The 14393-nt window shown below is 26.7% G+C and overlaps 1 protein-coding gene across 1 annotated transcript in view; it reads left to right on the top strand.

The window, feature by feature from the left end:
* Positions 1-274: 274 nt before the first annotated feature.
* The window catches only part of LOC129957163 (uncharacterized), a 56516-nt gene continuing 42397 nt past the window's right edge, over positions 275-14393 (top strand). Inside the window, exons 1-7 of the mRNA XM_056069340.1 lie at positions 275-490; positions 3134-3165; positions 4217-4353; positions 5977-6077; positions 8207-8316; positions 9731-11463; positions 12789-12845. Of these exons, the coding sequence (XP_055925315.1) occupies positions 485-490; positions 3134-3165; positions 4217-4353; positions 5977-6077; positions 8207-8316; positions 9731-11463; positions 12789-12845 (2176 nt within the window). The 5' untranslated portion in view covers positions 275-484. The remainder of the gene's footprint in view (positions 491-3133; positions 3166-4216; positions 4354-5976; positions 6078-8206; positions 8317-9730; positions 11464-12788; positions 12846-14393) is intronic.

Raw genomic sequence — 14393 nt, 5'->3', positions numbered from 1 at the left:
TGCAAAGCTTGAATGATTTAGCGTGATTTTGACTGTCTAACGTGATGCTTTAGATTCAAAACGAATGGAGAAAATGTAAAAAATTCAAGATTTGCTTCATTTTTGTTTACACAGATTGGTTTCTCTTTCGTTTTCATGTTGCAGAGTACAAGTTATTTCGATCATTGGCATGCACAACACGATTGCGTAATCAACTATGCATTGGAATGTAGACACACTTGTTATGATGCCACTTTCATAATGAAAGCTGTAGTGGCATTACTGAATAGCCAATTACACGAGGCATTTGTTTTTGTTTAGTGTGCTTTATTATTTTCAACTTCTGCTAGCGTCTTGCATAGCAACGCTTTCACTTATTGTTGTCGCTTTTTTGTTTGTTTTTAAAAATGAAGAAAGACACAATATATATTTTATGTTTAAACGCCGATATGAAACTATGTAAATATTTGAAATAAAGTTGCAGAAAGCTTGTAACACGGATGTTATGGCGGTAAGAACTTCCAATGTTGACATAATATAAATATTCTATAAAAAGTTGTAATAATTGCTTAATTGGCATTTTATTTTTGCCATTCGATAATTTAAAAGAATTTCAATCATGATTGACAGTAATCAATATAATGTTGTCTTAATTTTTCTCATATTTATCTTATTGAATTTGCAAATACAACGCCCATAAAATTCGAAACTGAATGTAAACAGAAAAAACTAGGTGAAAGGCTTATAGACTGACCTAAAATCAACAAATAATTTATCATATTTTATACAATAATAATAGAAGTATTCTTGCATATCTTAGAACTTTTAAAGAGTTAAATTTATATAGAAACCGCTTGCTTCTTTATCGGTGTCTTTTAAGGTTTGAATACCTCTTCACAAGCTTTTTGAAAATTATATATAATTACTAGTGTTTGAAAGAAATTTGCAGTCTTTTTCTAATACTTAAAAGTGCTAATTAAACTAGTGCAGACATATATCTGAGAGTAATTTATATTTTAAATATGACCCCAATTTTAAAAAGAATGGATTGCAATTTTTGAAAATTTTAATTTATTCTGAAATTTGTGTTATTTCCTTATGTTAATGCTGTTTCAAGCCACTTTTCTCTCTGCATTTCAGCATAATAATATTAAGCTTTTGAATGTTAACCACCAGATGAATTACAATTATTATTAATGTATGGATCTGAATATTCTCATGAATAAATAGGAATACTTGTAATACAGTCTTTTAGAACATTGTAAGAGCATTAAATGTATAAATAAAATGTTAATATTAACATTCATATACTATTGGATGTGTGGCTACACTTTTTGATGTATTTTAGTGATTTGAAGTTTTTAATTGCAAATGAGTTTATTTTCTCTGTAATAGGGAATGCTATGTATATTAGGGAAGTAATCATATTTCTTGAAGTAAATTCGAAATTTAAAGTAAACCTTTATAATAATAAAAATAATCTAATCATGAGTTGTTTTTTTTAAATTTTATAATCATTTATTGTTTTTTTTACATACATAAAATGGGTAAAACACAAAAATTAAAACAATCAAATATTTCAGTGATAAAAATATTTTACAAATTAATTTTTGTAAAATTTCTTAAATCATTTTCAGCCATGAATTCCAGTTTAAAATTCATTGGTTAGTTTTGAAATATGAAATGAAAATACTATCTTGATATTCATTAAATGATGATAAATAATTTTTGAACAAGATCCTTTGTCCAGCAGGAATATAAAACCTGCCCTTAAAAAAAAAAGAGTAAAATATTTTGTTGCCAAAATGTTTAGTTATTGTACATTTTTTTAATAATTTTTACCTGTTTCTCATATACAAATAATTAAAATGAATCTTCTAATAAATAGATTACTTTATATTTTTTTGCTGTTTTAAGCATAGCCTTTCAATCTATGACGTGTATATCCTTGAGGATATATTGTGAATTAGCTAGGAGCAAATTAAAGTAATACTGCTAATTGTAGAAAGTCAAATGCATGAGGAATTAGAATTAGATAAAAGATTATGGAAATCATAAGTTTCTCAAATTTTTAGTGTTAAAGTAACAAAATACTTAATACCCCTCATGAACAATTTTATTGAAGTATCTCCTGACATGGTAAAATATGTCATTTGAACCTAATTTTATGTAACTCATATATTTAAAACAAGTTACAGAATGTATTAAAACAATAAAATGTAAAGTGGAACTCAAAATATATACTGTAAATGTTATTATATTCATTTGAGTCATTTACTAACAGAATAGAAATAGAAAATTATCTGTGTAATGGAAAAATTGGGAAGGGAGGGAGTTGACAAAAAGTACTCAAAGATTAAGACAAAACAAAGGATGATGGAGGAGGGAGGGAAGAAAAAGAAGTGGGAACTACTGTTATAAAGGTACATGCAGTGGTTAATACAATTTCCTTTTTCCTTAGCAAGCAGGTACTCCATCTAACTCCAAACTGATAATACTATTTCTTAAAAATATCTGAAGAAATGAAAAAAAAAAAAAAAGTGTACATATTTCCCATGCCTATGTCAATCTTTGATTGAACAAAAATTAATAGTATCACAACCAGTTTTTAAAAGTTGGGCAAAAACTTTTCTAGTTCATATCTTTCTTTTTGGCTTAAAAATATTTTAGATATTCCTAATTACAGGGTATAAACTATGTGTGTGAAAATGAATTATTCACATGATATATAAATATATGATAAATAGAGAAAAGAATTTATCATTATTCTGTTGATTTAACTGTATTCTATAAAATTAAGGTACTTGTCTTCATTAGCTTTGATTTTCTTTAAAAATTTTATTTAAGTCCTTGACCAAGAATCTTTTATGACCTCTGAATTATTTTTTCACTCGAAGTCACTCTATACAAGTTATTTTCCTTTTTCTAGAGTTTACATTATCTGTTTATGCATTAATTTTTTTTTCTTTTAATACCTGTTAATTTTTTTGTAAAGGTTTCCAGTGCTGAGATTTATCCTAATTTAGATTATTCTAATTTGATGTAGTAAGGGTTAAATTTTAAAAATATATTATGAAATTACATTTCTATATTTTTGCATATTAAAAAGATATGTTACCAATTTTTATGAATAATCTTCTATTTTATATTTTAGCCCATGAGAAGAAAAAGCCAAGGGAGCATTCGGTTAGTATTTAATAAATTTTCACTATATTTCTTAAATATCATTCAAGTGACTATGAAAATCCATAAAATCTCATTACTTTGGTTCAATGCATCTCAGAAATTTTATTAACATTTTTTATTCTAAAATTACAACTGGAATATAAAAAAAGTTCTTAGGTAACAGCATTTTTGTAAATTTCTGAATTTTTAACTTTTTATAAAATACTTGACAAGACCCAAAGTACAGAACAAAAGATATATTAATCTAATACATATGTATTAACTGCATATCAATGGCAAACATTAGTTGTGAAAGAGTCATGCAATCTTTAGTGATTAAATATTGCGTGCAGTCAATACACAAATATTTTTAGTTTTCATTCTTTAACTAAAAGGCAGGGGAATGCCTAGGTTCTCTCTCATAATCCATCGTTTTGCTTTTTATATTTTCTAGCAACCACATACTATGATATTTAGAGGAGCATTGAATTTCCGAATTAGATTTCAAAGCTTACAAAATGACATCTCTCTGTTTCGAGCTGTTAAGTCAAGAAAATTGCACTAATAATAACTTCCCACTATTCAAAAATTCAAAAAAAAAAAAAAAGAGAGAGAGAGAGAGAGTTTTTTTTTTTTTTTTTTGTGTGTGTGGAAATTTTGTATTTTTTGAGACATAATATCATTAAATCCAAATACACAATAATCCATTGAGAAATATCAAGTCTTTAAAATGTTGCCAATTTATATTTAAATTGCTCTATATTTGTTATTGTTTCGGCAGAAAGAGAGCAAATAATCACAACACCTAAGATCTTAGTTATTAACACCTAACACCTTGATTATCTTAGTACTTTGAAAAAGAGAGGAAGACTGATATTAAGGAATGTTCTACAATTTTAGCCATTAATTCAATTTGAAATTTTAATTGAGCTTTAAAACAATAAATTTAATTAGATATTTCTCACTGCTATCTGTGAAATTTTATGATTGTACGAGTAATTGGAAAATTGTGAGTTTGTTTCTCTTAGATCATTTTTATATCAGAAGTTTTATTGTTTTGAATTTATTTTAGCTCCCCTCATGTGAAAAGGGACAGCCAGTCACAAGTTATTATGGAAGGATGGCTCTACAAATTGGAGGGTGGTGCTTTAAAACAATTCAAACACAGATGGTGTGTTTTAGCAGATTTTTGTTTATTTTTTTACAAAGGTAAGCACAAAATTCTTCTCACCTTTTAATATGTTTTTATTTAATTTTTTAAATGTTTTTGAAGGTAGAATTTAGTGCTTGATTTTTCACTTACTTTCTAATGACCTTGAATTTTAAAATTTTACACACTTGTATGCTGGGTTCTCAACGACAATGCACTCTAATAAAAAATTTCAAAAGCTTATTATTAGTTATTTCATGTAATTAAATTTTGATTTCGTTCAAATCTCCCATTTGGTTGAATATGAGAAAAATTAATTCCAACGATTATGTAACATCTATAATGCTTAATTACAAATAAAATACTAAAAAGTAAAATAATAATAATAAAAAAATGAACTTTTATTACAAAATTTTATAATTCATTTTAATCTATTCTAATTCATTTCAAATCTAAAGGTAGTTTCATTTTAATTTATGAAACATGTAAGCCTTTAGTTTTCCTCCAGGCTTCTCAGAATCTTATGATTATATTGTTCACTGCCTGACATCAATTTGAGTGTACAGGTTTATTTATCTTATCATCATTTCTCTTTACATCAAGATGATGTACAAGACCATCATAATAGTTATGTAATCAAACATGATCTAATGTTGCCACTTGAGCACTTCCACAATTTTAATTTTAGTGGAAATAAGTTTGGCAGAGTTTTATTATGTAATTGAAATTTTATTTGGTCTATGTATTTTAAGCATTTTTCTGAGACAAGTAGCTTGGGAGGCATTTATTTTCTGTTCTTGTGATTTAATAAGTGCCCAAGTTTCCCTACCTTAACCCTTTCTAAGGCCGTGAGAAGTATGCTTCCCACCAAATTTATCAATCTTTGTATGAAATTATATAGGTTGGCATAAGTTCTGACACATTTTTTTAGAAAGACAGAAACTTAGATGCTTCAGTTCTTTATCTCACACAAAATGATGTGTCTTGGTTTGTTACTTAATTATTAATTAACCAAATTAATTAATTAATCAAATGAAATTTATCTAATAAGTTAAATGAATCCCTTTTCTTATTCTAATTTCAAGCCTCTAAAATTTTAACATAATATGACTAGATAAAAATGGTCCTTTAAAGGGTTGACGAAGGATTTCCAATATTATTGCATTAAACACTGGTAATTTGAGTTTATGCTGTTGTTTGGTCCTTTCTAGAATATATGTATTGCTTTAAATGAATGATGGGCCTTTCTAATTCTAATTTTTCATTTTAGAACTTAAAATTAATCTTTCACTGTTTTAATTATCATTTCTAGCTTTCTAAGGAAATGATCTCTGAATCAAAACCACTATCAACTCCTGTGAGAAATATCTACACTAACTGAATAGAGAGAATGTTGAGATATATTTTAAAGAAATCACAGCTGTTTAAATTGCATAAGTTTTGATGTAAAAATATTTACATATTATATTGTTTATAGAATATTGAAATTTTTACATCTTTCTTAAAATGAAAAAAAAAAAAAATTATTGTAAGAACTTCAGAAAGTATTTTTACTCGGCACGAGCCAATGACTGGATGAATATTTCTTAATATTAATTCATGTATATTGTTTGTAAACATTTTTTATTTTATAAATAATTTTTCTTAATTTATTTATGCATATTGTTTGTTTCATTTTTTAGGACCTAGTGAAGAAAAAGTTACTTCATCCATTCTGTTACCTAGTTATAAAATAAGTCCTTGCACAACAGAAGATAAAATATCACGGAAATTTTCTTTTAAGGTAGTAATTTCCTCATCAAAAATAGTTCTGAATACTTTAAATTTTGGGGAAGGAGTTAGCAATCAATTTTCTGAATTTATGGTTCCATCTTAGCTATATGTTTTGTTGTACAATATTAAATTCCCTTATTTTTTTAAAAAAATAATTTTATTGAAGAATTTTATGAAAATTTTAAAATTATTTGTTTAAAATTGTTTGTCAAATATTATTTGCATAATATTTAAAATATGATTAATTTAGAATTACTGTTTCTTTTTTTTTTTTTCAATTGTTACAACTACTTTTTCTCACGCCTAATGAACTAGTAATAATTATTATGTGTTCTCTGATATTAGTGGAACTCCTCAGAAAGATACTTATTAACAAAAATTTGTATTTAAAAAAATGTGTATGTTTTATAGCTAATTCACATACACACAAAAGGAATTTGAAATCTGAGTGTCAAAGTATAGTAAGGCTTAATTGACTCTAGAAGAAAATATTAAAAAATAGTTAATTTACAAAACCTGCTTAAACTTCATTATATTGTGTAAAAAAAATGAGTGAAAACATATAGTCAGTACCTCTCCATTATAGGCGATGGTTTTACTTGCTTCAATTTTTCAAATCCAAATTTTTTATTCTTTATCCAAGAACAATATTTCACATAAATCATTCAATGAAAGTATGCATTTTTATCCCTCTAATATTCTTTAAGAAATCATTATTATCTTTATACTTATAAATTGTCAGTATCTAGCACTTAAAAATGCAATTTGTTTCTGAGAATAAATGATTTGTTTTATAACAGTTTTTTTTTTTTAATTTTTATTTTTCCTTTTGTTAACATTTTGTTTTTCCCTCTCATGGCTATATCTTACCTTCTAAACCAGAGAGTTACTAGTTTAAGATTATCCAGTTTAAGACTAATTTCTAAAAATATCTGTTTTGTGCCCAAGTCTAATGTATGTTAAATTTGTTGAATTGATTGTCTTGCTTTAGGCGTAGAAATTTGATGGGGGCTGCTGGCTCATATGTCTTCATCATTATTTAACCATGGTTCAAAATTGCAAGTTCTGTTTCAAAATAGTTTTGTATTGCTTCAAAATAAGACATTAATATAAGTTTTTCCCATATGCTGTTGTTTTAGTGCTCTGACTGGTTAATTTGATTACTAAATAACAAGTTTTGCTAAAGTTTGTTTGATTTGAAAAGTTTAATCAAATAATATCTTTGAAAATTAACTATGCATCATGCATTTTTATTCCTTTTTTACTTTTTCAAAAGGATAATATTTTAATCATTAAAAAATTCGATCTTGAGATTTTGAGGAGTCTTCATGTTTCAGACTTTCCCGAGTCCCCAAAACATGTTTTTTGAGCTATGCATATTTGTGATCATCATAATTCAAAGATGTTTTGAGCTAGAGAAATAAAGTTTGATATGTAATACTGGCACTAGCAAATTTTTAATTCAGTAATCTGTTGAAAAGAAATATGTTTCTCTATCTATATGCACAGGAACTTTATAACTCATGGAAATGGATACATGAGTTTCAGTATATTGCTTCATCATCAAAAATCTAAATATTTATTAAATTGTCCATGAAATCCATGAACAAGATGCCATCATGGGGTCTAAATGTGAATGCAATAACTTATTAACACAGTGACATAAATGGCATTTGGTATGTGATTAAAATAGTAGATTTGTATTAAAATGAACTCTCAATTTGCTGAAAGAGAATCTGGCTTTATTTATTTATTTTTCTTCATATATTAAGGAACACAATTCAAAATTATGTTGCAAAATACAAGTTATACAATGGTAGACTTAAACATGACTTTTTAGGATCTAAGTCCCTCCTCACACCACAATATATTCAAGAGATGTGGACTCTTATAAAGAGATCCAAAAAGAATATGCTATATTGTCTGAAAAAATTAAGGGAGAAATTATTGGTTTATATTTTTCCATTTATTTATGAATTTAAATAAACTTGCTGTTTATAATTATTATAATTATATATGTTGTTGATTTATTAATCTAACATTTATCAAAATAAAACTTTTGGAAAAAATTTCTCAATTCAAATTTAAATTATTTTTTTCATGCCTTCTCATATTTGAATTTTCTCTTTATCCATATAGGCTGAACATCAAAATATGAAAACTTATTATTTTGCTGCAGAAGATAAAGATAGTATGAAAAGGTGGATGAATGCCATGTCTCTTGCTTCAATTATGCAAAATTTTGTGAGGTAATCCTTTTATTATAGCTATCATAAAGAACTTACAAATAAGATGTTATGGAACTTAAATTGAAATCAGATTTTTAACTCTGAACACTGATATTTATCGATTTCCTTATTGCTGTGCGGTTAAGATTTTCTTCACTTGTTTGATGCATATTACTAATCAGATGTGATTATCTAGATTTATATGTTTTTTACTTTCTTAAATTTGGAATTACATTTATGTTTTAGTGTAAAAACATTGGTTGGACGTAATTACAATATAATTCCTAGACTTTTTCCCTAAATTCGCCAAATGTGGCAATTTTTTTTCAAGTGATGGCAATTTTGTAAACGTTTTAATAATCCAGTGAATGAAATGATCTTTCAATAATCAGTAGATTTTGTTACATTTGCTAGATGTGATCTGGATGCTGATGTTTAATGAAAGAATAATTTAAATTAATTAATTTGGTCAAAATAAATAATTTTAAACATGAAATATTTAAAATTTTTGAAAATCAATATTTAAACTTTTGTACCAACAAATATTAATTTGAACTTACAGGAGTTAACTAACTTAAGGCAAAAATTAAGCTCATTTATAATTTAGGGCAGGTTATATTTTAGAAATTCCTATTTTACAAAATTTTATTTTAAAAATGATACAAAAAGCACATGCCTTTAGAACTTTTTTATTCTTTTATTTTGTAGCTTTATTAGAAATTTTTGAAAATTGTCATTCAGTTTTTTTTTTAATCCATTTATATGAATTGGATACTACTATCCATTTACTGTAAAAATAAATTGTTTTCTGCATATCATTCACTTAGAAAAAGAATGTTGCAATATATATATATATATATATATATATATATATATATATATATATATATATAGGAGACTTCAGAACTTGTATATTTCTTCTAGAAATGTTATAGCTTCAATTTCAGTATTTATTGTTTGAGAGCCAACTTGTGCAGTGTAGCAATTATTTTGTTACTCTTCAAGTGAAAGAGCATAGAGAAAGTTAGAATGCCTATCCTGTAAACATCCTGTTGTTTCTTTTCTGCCTTTTTTTTTTTCTAAGAGAATAATTTGTAATTTATTTACTTAACTGTATAATTTAAATAAGTTTATTAATAAATAAATTTTTGTTTATTTTTTCGTTTATAAAAGTATTTCTGTTTCATTTATAAAAGAATATCTGTAAAAAAATGTTCTGATCTGTTGCAGTTTCTCATTATTTAGCTTTAATTAATTTCCAGTTATTGTATTTCATCTATCATATTCTAATTCTACAGTAATCATATTTATCATAATTTAATGCAATTAATATATAATACAATTAATTGTATTATTTGAACTTCATCATAATGTAATCTAATCTCATTAACTTTATAGATTTTTCTGGATTCTTATATTTCTTTAAAAATTTTAGATCAGAAAACTTTGAAGCAACTTTCAGCTCTGCAAGTAATGATGATGAAGATTCTGGGTTTACGTCATACCGTTCTAGGCGTTATACCAGCCAGAAATTAAACACAACATATGATTCTAATTTCAGTTCCGAACCACTGAAACAACGATCTAACAGCTATGGTGATAGAATGGGTGAAGTTTATCTCGGAAGTGATGATAAGTATCCAAATGTATATAATAGCACAGCATCTCATATGTACAAAAATTCAGCTCCTAACCAGGTGGAACAACCCCCCAGACGTCAGCCTTTATATGCCAATGCACCTCCTAAGCCAAGACGGTTAACACATTCTGATAGTTATGGTTTTTATTCTAAAGATTATTATGACCCCAGGGATCAAGAAGTTGCTGCAATTCATGCTTCTCAGTATGCATATGAAAAACATGAAGATGGTATGTATCTAGAACATCAGAAAGAAATTGGTTATCATGCATTGGAACAAAATCCATCTTATATGCCAGGTAGTGATCCAGCTTTAATGCAGTATGTTGATAATTATCAATCTAATATAAGCATGGATGCTGTTCCTGACTTGCACAAAAATCAACCACCGAGGCCTCGTTCAGCAGATTTTTTGGAACGTGATGCTGATTGTGGAGTGATGCCGGATGTCGCTATGTATTCTCAAAGTCGTCAACCCCAGAGACCAAAGTCCAGTTTAGAGTATTATGATCGTTATGGTGATTCTGAGGATGGTAATTTTGATTATTATAGAGAAGCTGTAAGAATTCAGGCAGACAATCTGTATGCAAATAAGAACTTAAATAAATCTAGAAAACACCATCGCATGAAACAGACTGAAAATGTTGCTTACAATGATCCACAAAATATTCATTACACAGATAATAATTATATGTTTAATGACCAGGTGTCCCCTTGTTATGCATCTGGATCAAAAGCTTGTGGGAGCAATATATATTCCGAATCCAGTGATGTAAGCTCAAGATATTTTCAAAATGAACATCACGATACAAGAAGCAGGCATTCCAAACCAAAAAAGAATAAAGAAGAATCCTTACAAAGGTTACTTGAATGGAAACAAAGAATGTTACAATCTCCACTCACCAAAAGAAATCATGTGCAATCCAATTCTTCCGATAATAGTTCCCCAATGGCATCACCTCAAAAATCATACAAAACTGAATATCAAAAGAAAGTTCGGAAAGATCTCCAAACACGTGATACATATTTTCACAGTTCATCCAAACCAAATGATTATGCTTATGCTCCTGCCAGCTCACAAGAAGATTCACCTCAACGAATTGGAAATCAAAGAAGGCGTAATGAATCTTCCAGTTCTTTAAAAGATAATCGGCGTGACATTAGCAATCTTTCGCCAAAATTCAGCAATATTGAGCATCCTAAGTTCAGTCCACAGCTTCCAGACCCAAGTATTAACAGCAACCTTAGTGTTTCAGCTGAAAATTTGTACAAACAAAACATCATGTATTGTGTTGATTCTGAAAACAATGAAATTCTCTTTTCCTATGATGATTCGCCCACTGGCAATACTCCTAAAAGTTTCCAAACTTGCCATTATCCACCACAAATGCATTCCTTCACTACAATGCCTAATGTCAGTAGCATTGGCAGTGATAGCCATGATGGTAAGAAATATGATGCCAGTGATTCACAAGAGCATAGTCATTGGAAAGAGACGAGCAGCTTGCCGAGAAAAACACCTGATAAAGGTATATATTTTATTTACATCCTTTCTTAAAATGACACCTAAATTAATTTAAAGCATAATTACAGTAAAATTCTTTTAGACTCTTCTTTAAATTCTATTAAGGTAATTGCAAAATAAGATTTCATTCTTTCATAAGAAAGTTTGGCAAAGAAAATCAATAGAAATTTATTAAAAAATATTCTTTTGGCGCTAGACAAAAATTTTTTAAATAATAAAATATCAAAATTTACATAAGCTTCCCTTCAATTTTTTCCCTTACTGCAAAGGGAGTGGGAGAATAGAATGTCCAAATGATGCCAGTTCAAAATCTGGCTTATGTTTAGTTTAAACCAGCTTAAAATGACTTTGGAGTTTGGAAATCATATTGATTTGTTTGACATAGTAAAAAGAAACAAGTGGATTATAATCGATTTAATTATGAAAGTGAAATAGTAACAATCCTTAAATGAATTGCATTAATATTCATTAGCAAAAAAAAAAATTAATTTATTTGCAGTCTTAATCCTAAGAAAATAGTATTCCCATTAAACATTTTTACTGCACTTATTTCAGTGGTGCCAATTTCCAAAAGCTAATGTAAGCCAAGTGAATAAAGTCCAGGTTTGTGTGAGCCATAAGAACAAGAAATGTAATAAAAAAGGATTTCATAAAAAATAAATTTTTTCAAGAAAATGGTAACATAATATTTGTTTTTTGAAAGTATTTTTTTTCTCTGCTGTCATGTTTTCTGCTCTGATATACCTTGTTTATTTTGAAAATTGGTTCATGGTGAATGACAATAATTATGAATCTAACTCGAGACATATTCCCTTTCAGTAAAAAAGAAATCTTTCAAAAAATTAGTTTTTAAAATTATTATTGAAAATGTTATTACTGACTATTAGATTTACTTGATTTTTAAGTATAAAGTTTAAATTAATCTTCAAAAAATATGCTTTAATTTTAGGGTTTTTTTTTTTTATTTTTGCTTTCAAATTTAAATTTATTGATGTTTCTTTAAATAACTGGGTTTTGCTTCATAATATTTTGTTATGCTAAAAATTTTTTTAAATGATCATTAATGTGTAAGCTAAAAGCAGCGTCTTTTTTTAATTATTTAATTATTATTATTATTATTAGAAGTAGTTATTGGTTTGTGTTCACATTTTAGATTGTTATTTATTTTAATAAGTATATATGAGTATATATACTTATTTATAAATGCATTAAAGTTCAAAGTATTGATTTAAATCATAATATGTAAAGCTATTTTTTTTGTTCTGAATGAAAGTTTACAAAAAGATGATTTATAATTTCTTAAAACATTTTTTCCCCTTTGTTTTCCAGTTCCTGTTAACGTTGTATCTGCACATCATCGAACAACTTATTCATCAGATGATGAAGGTAAGTTATTTATTGAGTTACTTTTTTGAACAAAAAAGTTCGTATTTAGTTACATTTGATTTGAGATATTAATTTTTTAATCCTCCAACTTTTTTTTACGTATTTTAAAAGCAAAAACTGTTTTTAAATTTTACATTTAGATGTTTATGTATGTATGAAAAGTACAGATTTCGAAAACAAAATGTTTGTATCTTTATTTAATTAAACTAGTAAAAGAAATTCCAAATAAAGTATGAAATGAAATAAAATTGCAAGATATGTTAAAGAAATATGAATAAATTAAATATATGTTTCTTAATAATTTAATATAATCTGTACTAATAATAGGGAAGAATGTGTATAAGTTAGCACTCAATAGGACAGACCATTTGGCTTAGAGAGATCAAAATTAGCACAAATAATCTTTTAAAATTAGAAGAATACCTCTTAGAAAAAAATCTTTTTTTTGAGAGAGAGTTTTATTGAATTAAGAGTTACACAAGGTTTTGCTGTTTTCATTGACTCCTTAAAATATTGTAGCACAAAACAGATTTGTATATCATTTCAACAGTTACAAAATTATCTTTTTAATGGTAACGGTTTAGTTTTAGTGAATGCTGCTTAATTTGTTGATGAATGTTATCATGCACTTTATACTATCAAGACTTTCTGATCTCTTCCGATGTATTCAAATATTTACAAAAATCTTCATTTAATAGGATCACTACATCATTTTATTCTGTAAGTTTTGAAGTACAGAATTGACTAATCCTTCATTTGCAACTGATGTTAATGATTATTTATATGCTTTTCTTGATCCATGTGTAAGAAAATATTTGGGAGTCATATTTCCCATGAAATGGATTTCATGTTCTTTTATATAGATTGGAGCAATCTGGATTGATTTAAACCAATAACTACACTGCCAGATCGGGTTTAAAATCTTTCGAACAACCATAAATGCTTCCTGTAATTGAATTGCAAAGACAAAATGAATATAAATATAATTTATTAAAGACAAAATTTAAATTATTAACAGATATTTCAGAAGCTAATCAATATATCACCACAACACAATTGAAAATGCGAGTTTGTTTGTACAATTTTGAAAAAACCCATAAATCCATACATTTTTGATGAGTAACACTAATCAATAAGTGCTGTAGTTCCAGCATAAATAAATATGTTGAAAAAAAAAAAAACCCCTCCAGCAAATACCAAAATCCAAAATAAATCAAAGTACTTGATATTTTGAAACCCATCATCATCATATAAGTGTGAACAATTATATAAGTAAATAATTTAGACATAATTGTCAATAAGCAACAATTAATAAATTCTTAGTAGGTGTTTTTGAAATAAATCATAGATAGATCTGAAATAAATATATTTTTTTTCTTCTTGTTATAATAAAAATATGATTGACCTACCGAAATTAATTATTGCTATCAATCAATTTATGTTATCAAAATTCTTAAATAGTAAAATGATTATTAAATTAAGCAGTAACAACTATGTCATGTAATTTTTATCATGAATTTTGGCAATTATTCAAATTTGTATTTCTGC

This window comes from Argiope bruennichi, chromosome 11, assembly GCF_947563725.1.
Source record: "Argiope bruennichi chromosome 11, qqArgBrue1.1, whole genome shotgun sequence".
Lineage (NCBI taxonomy): Eukaryota > Metazoa > Arthropoda > Arachnida > Araneae > Araneidae > Argiope > Argiope bruennichi.
This window is presented reverse-complemented; position numbering and strand designations above follow the sequence as displayed.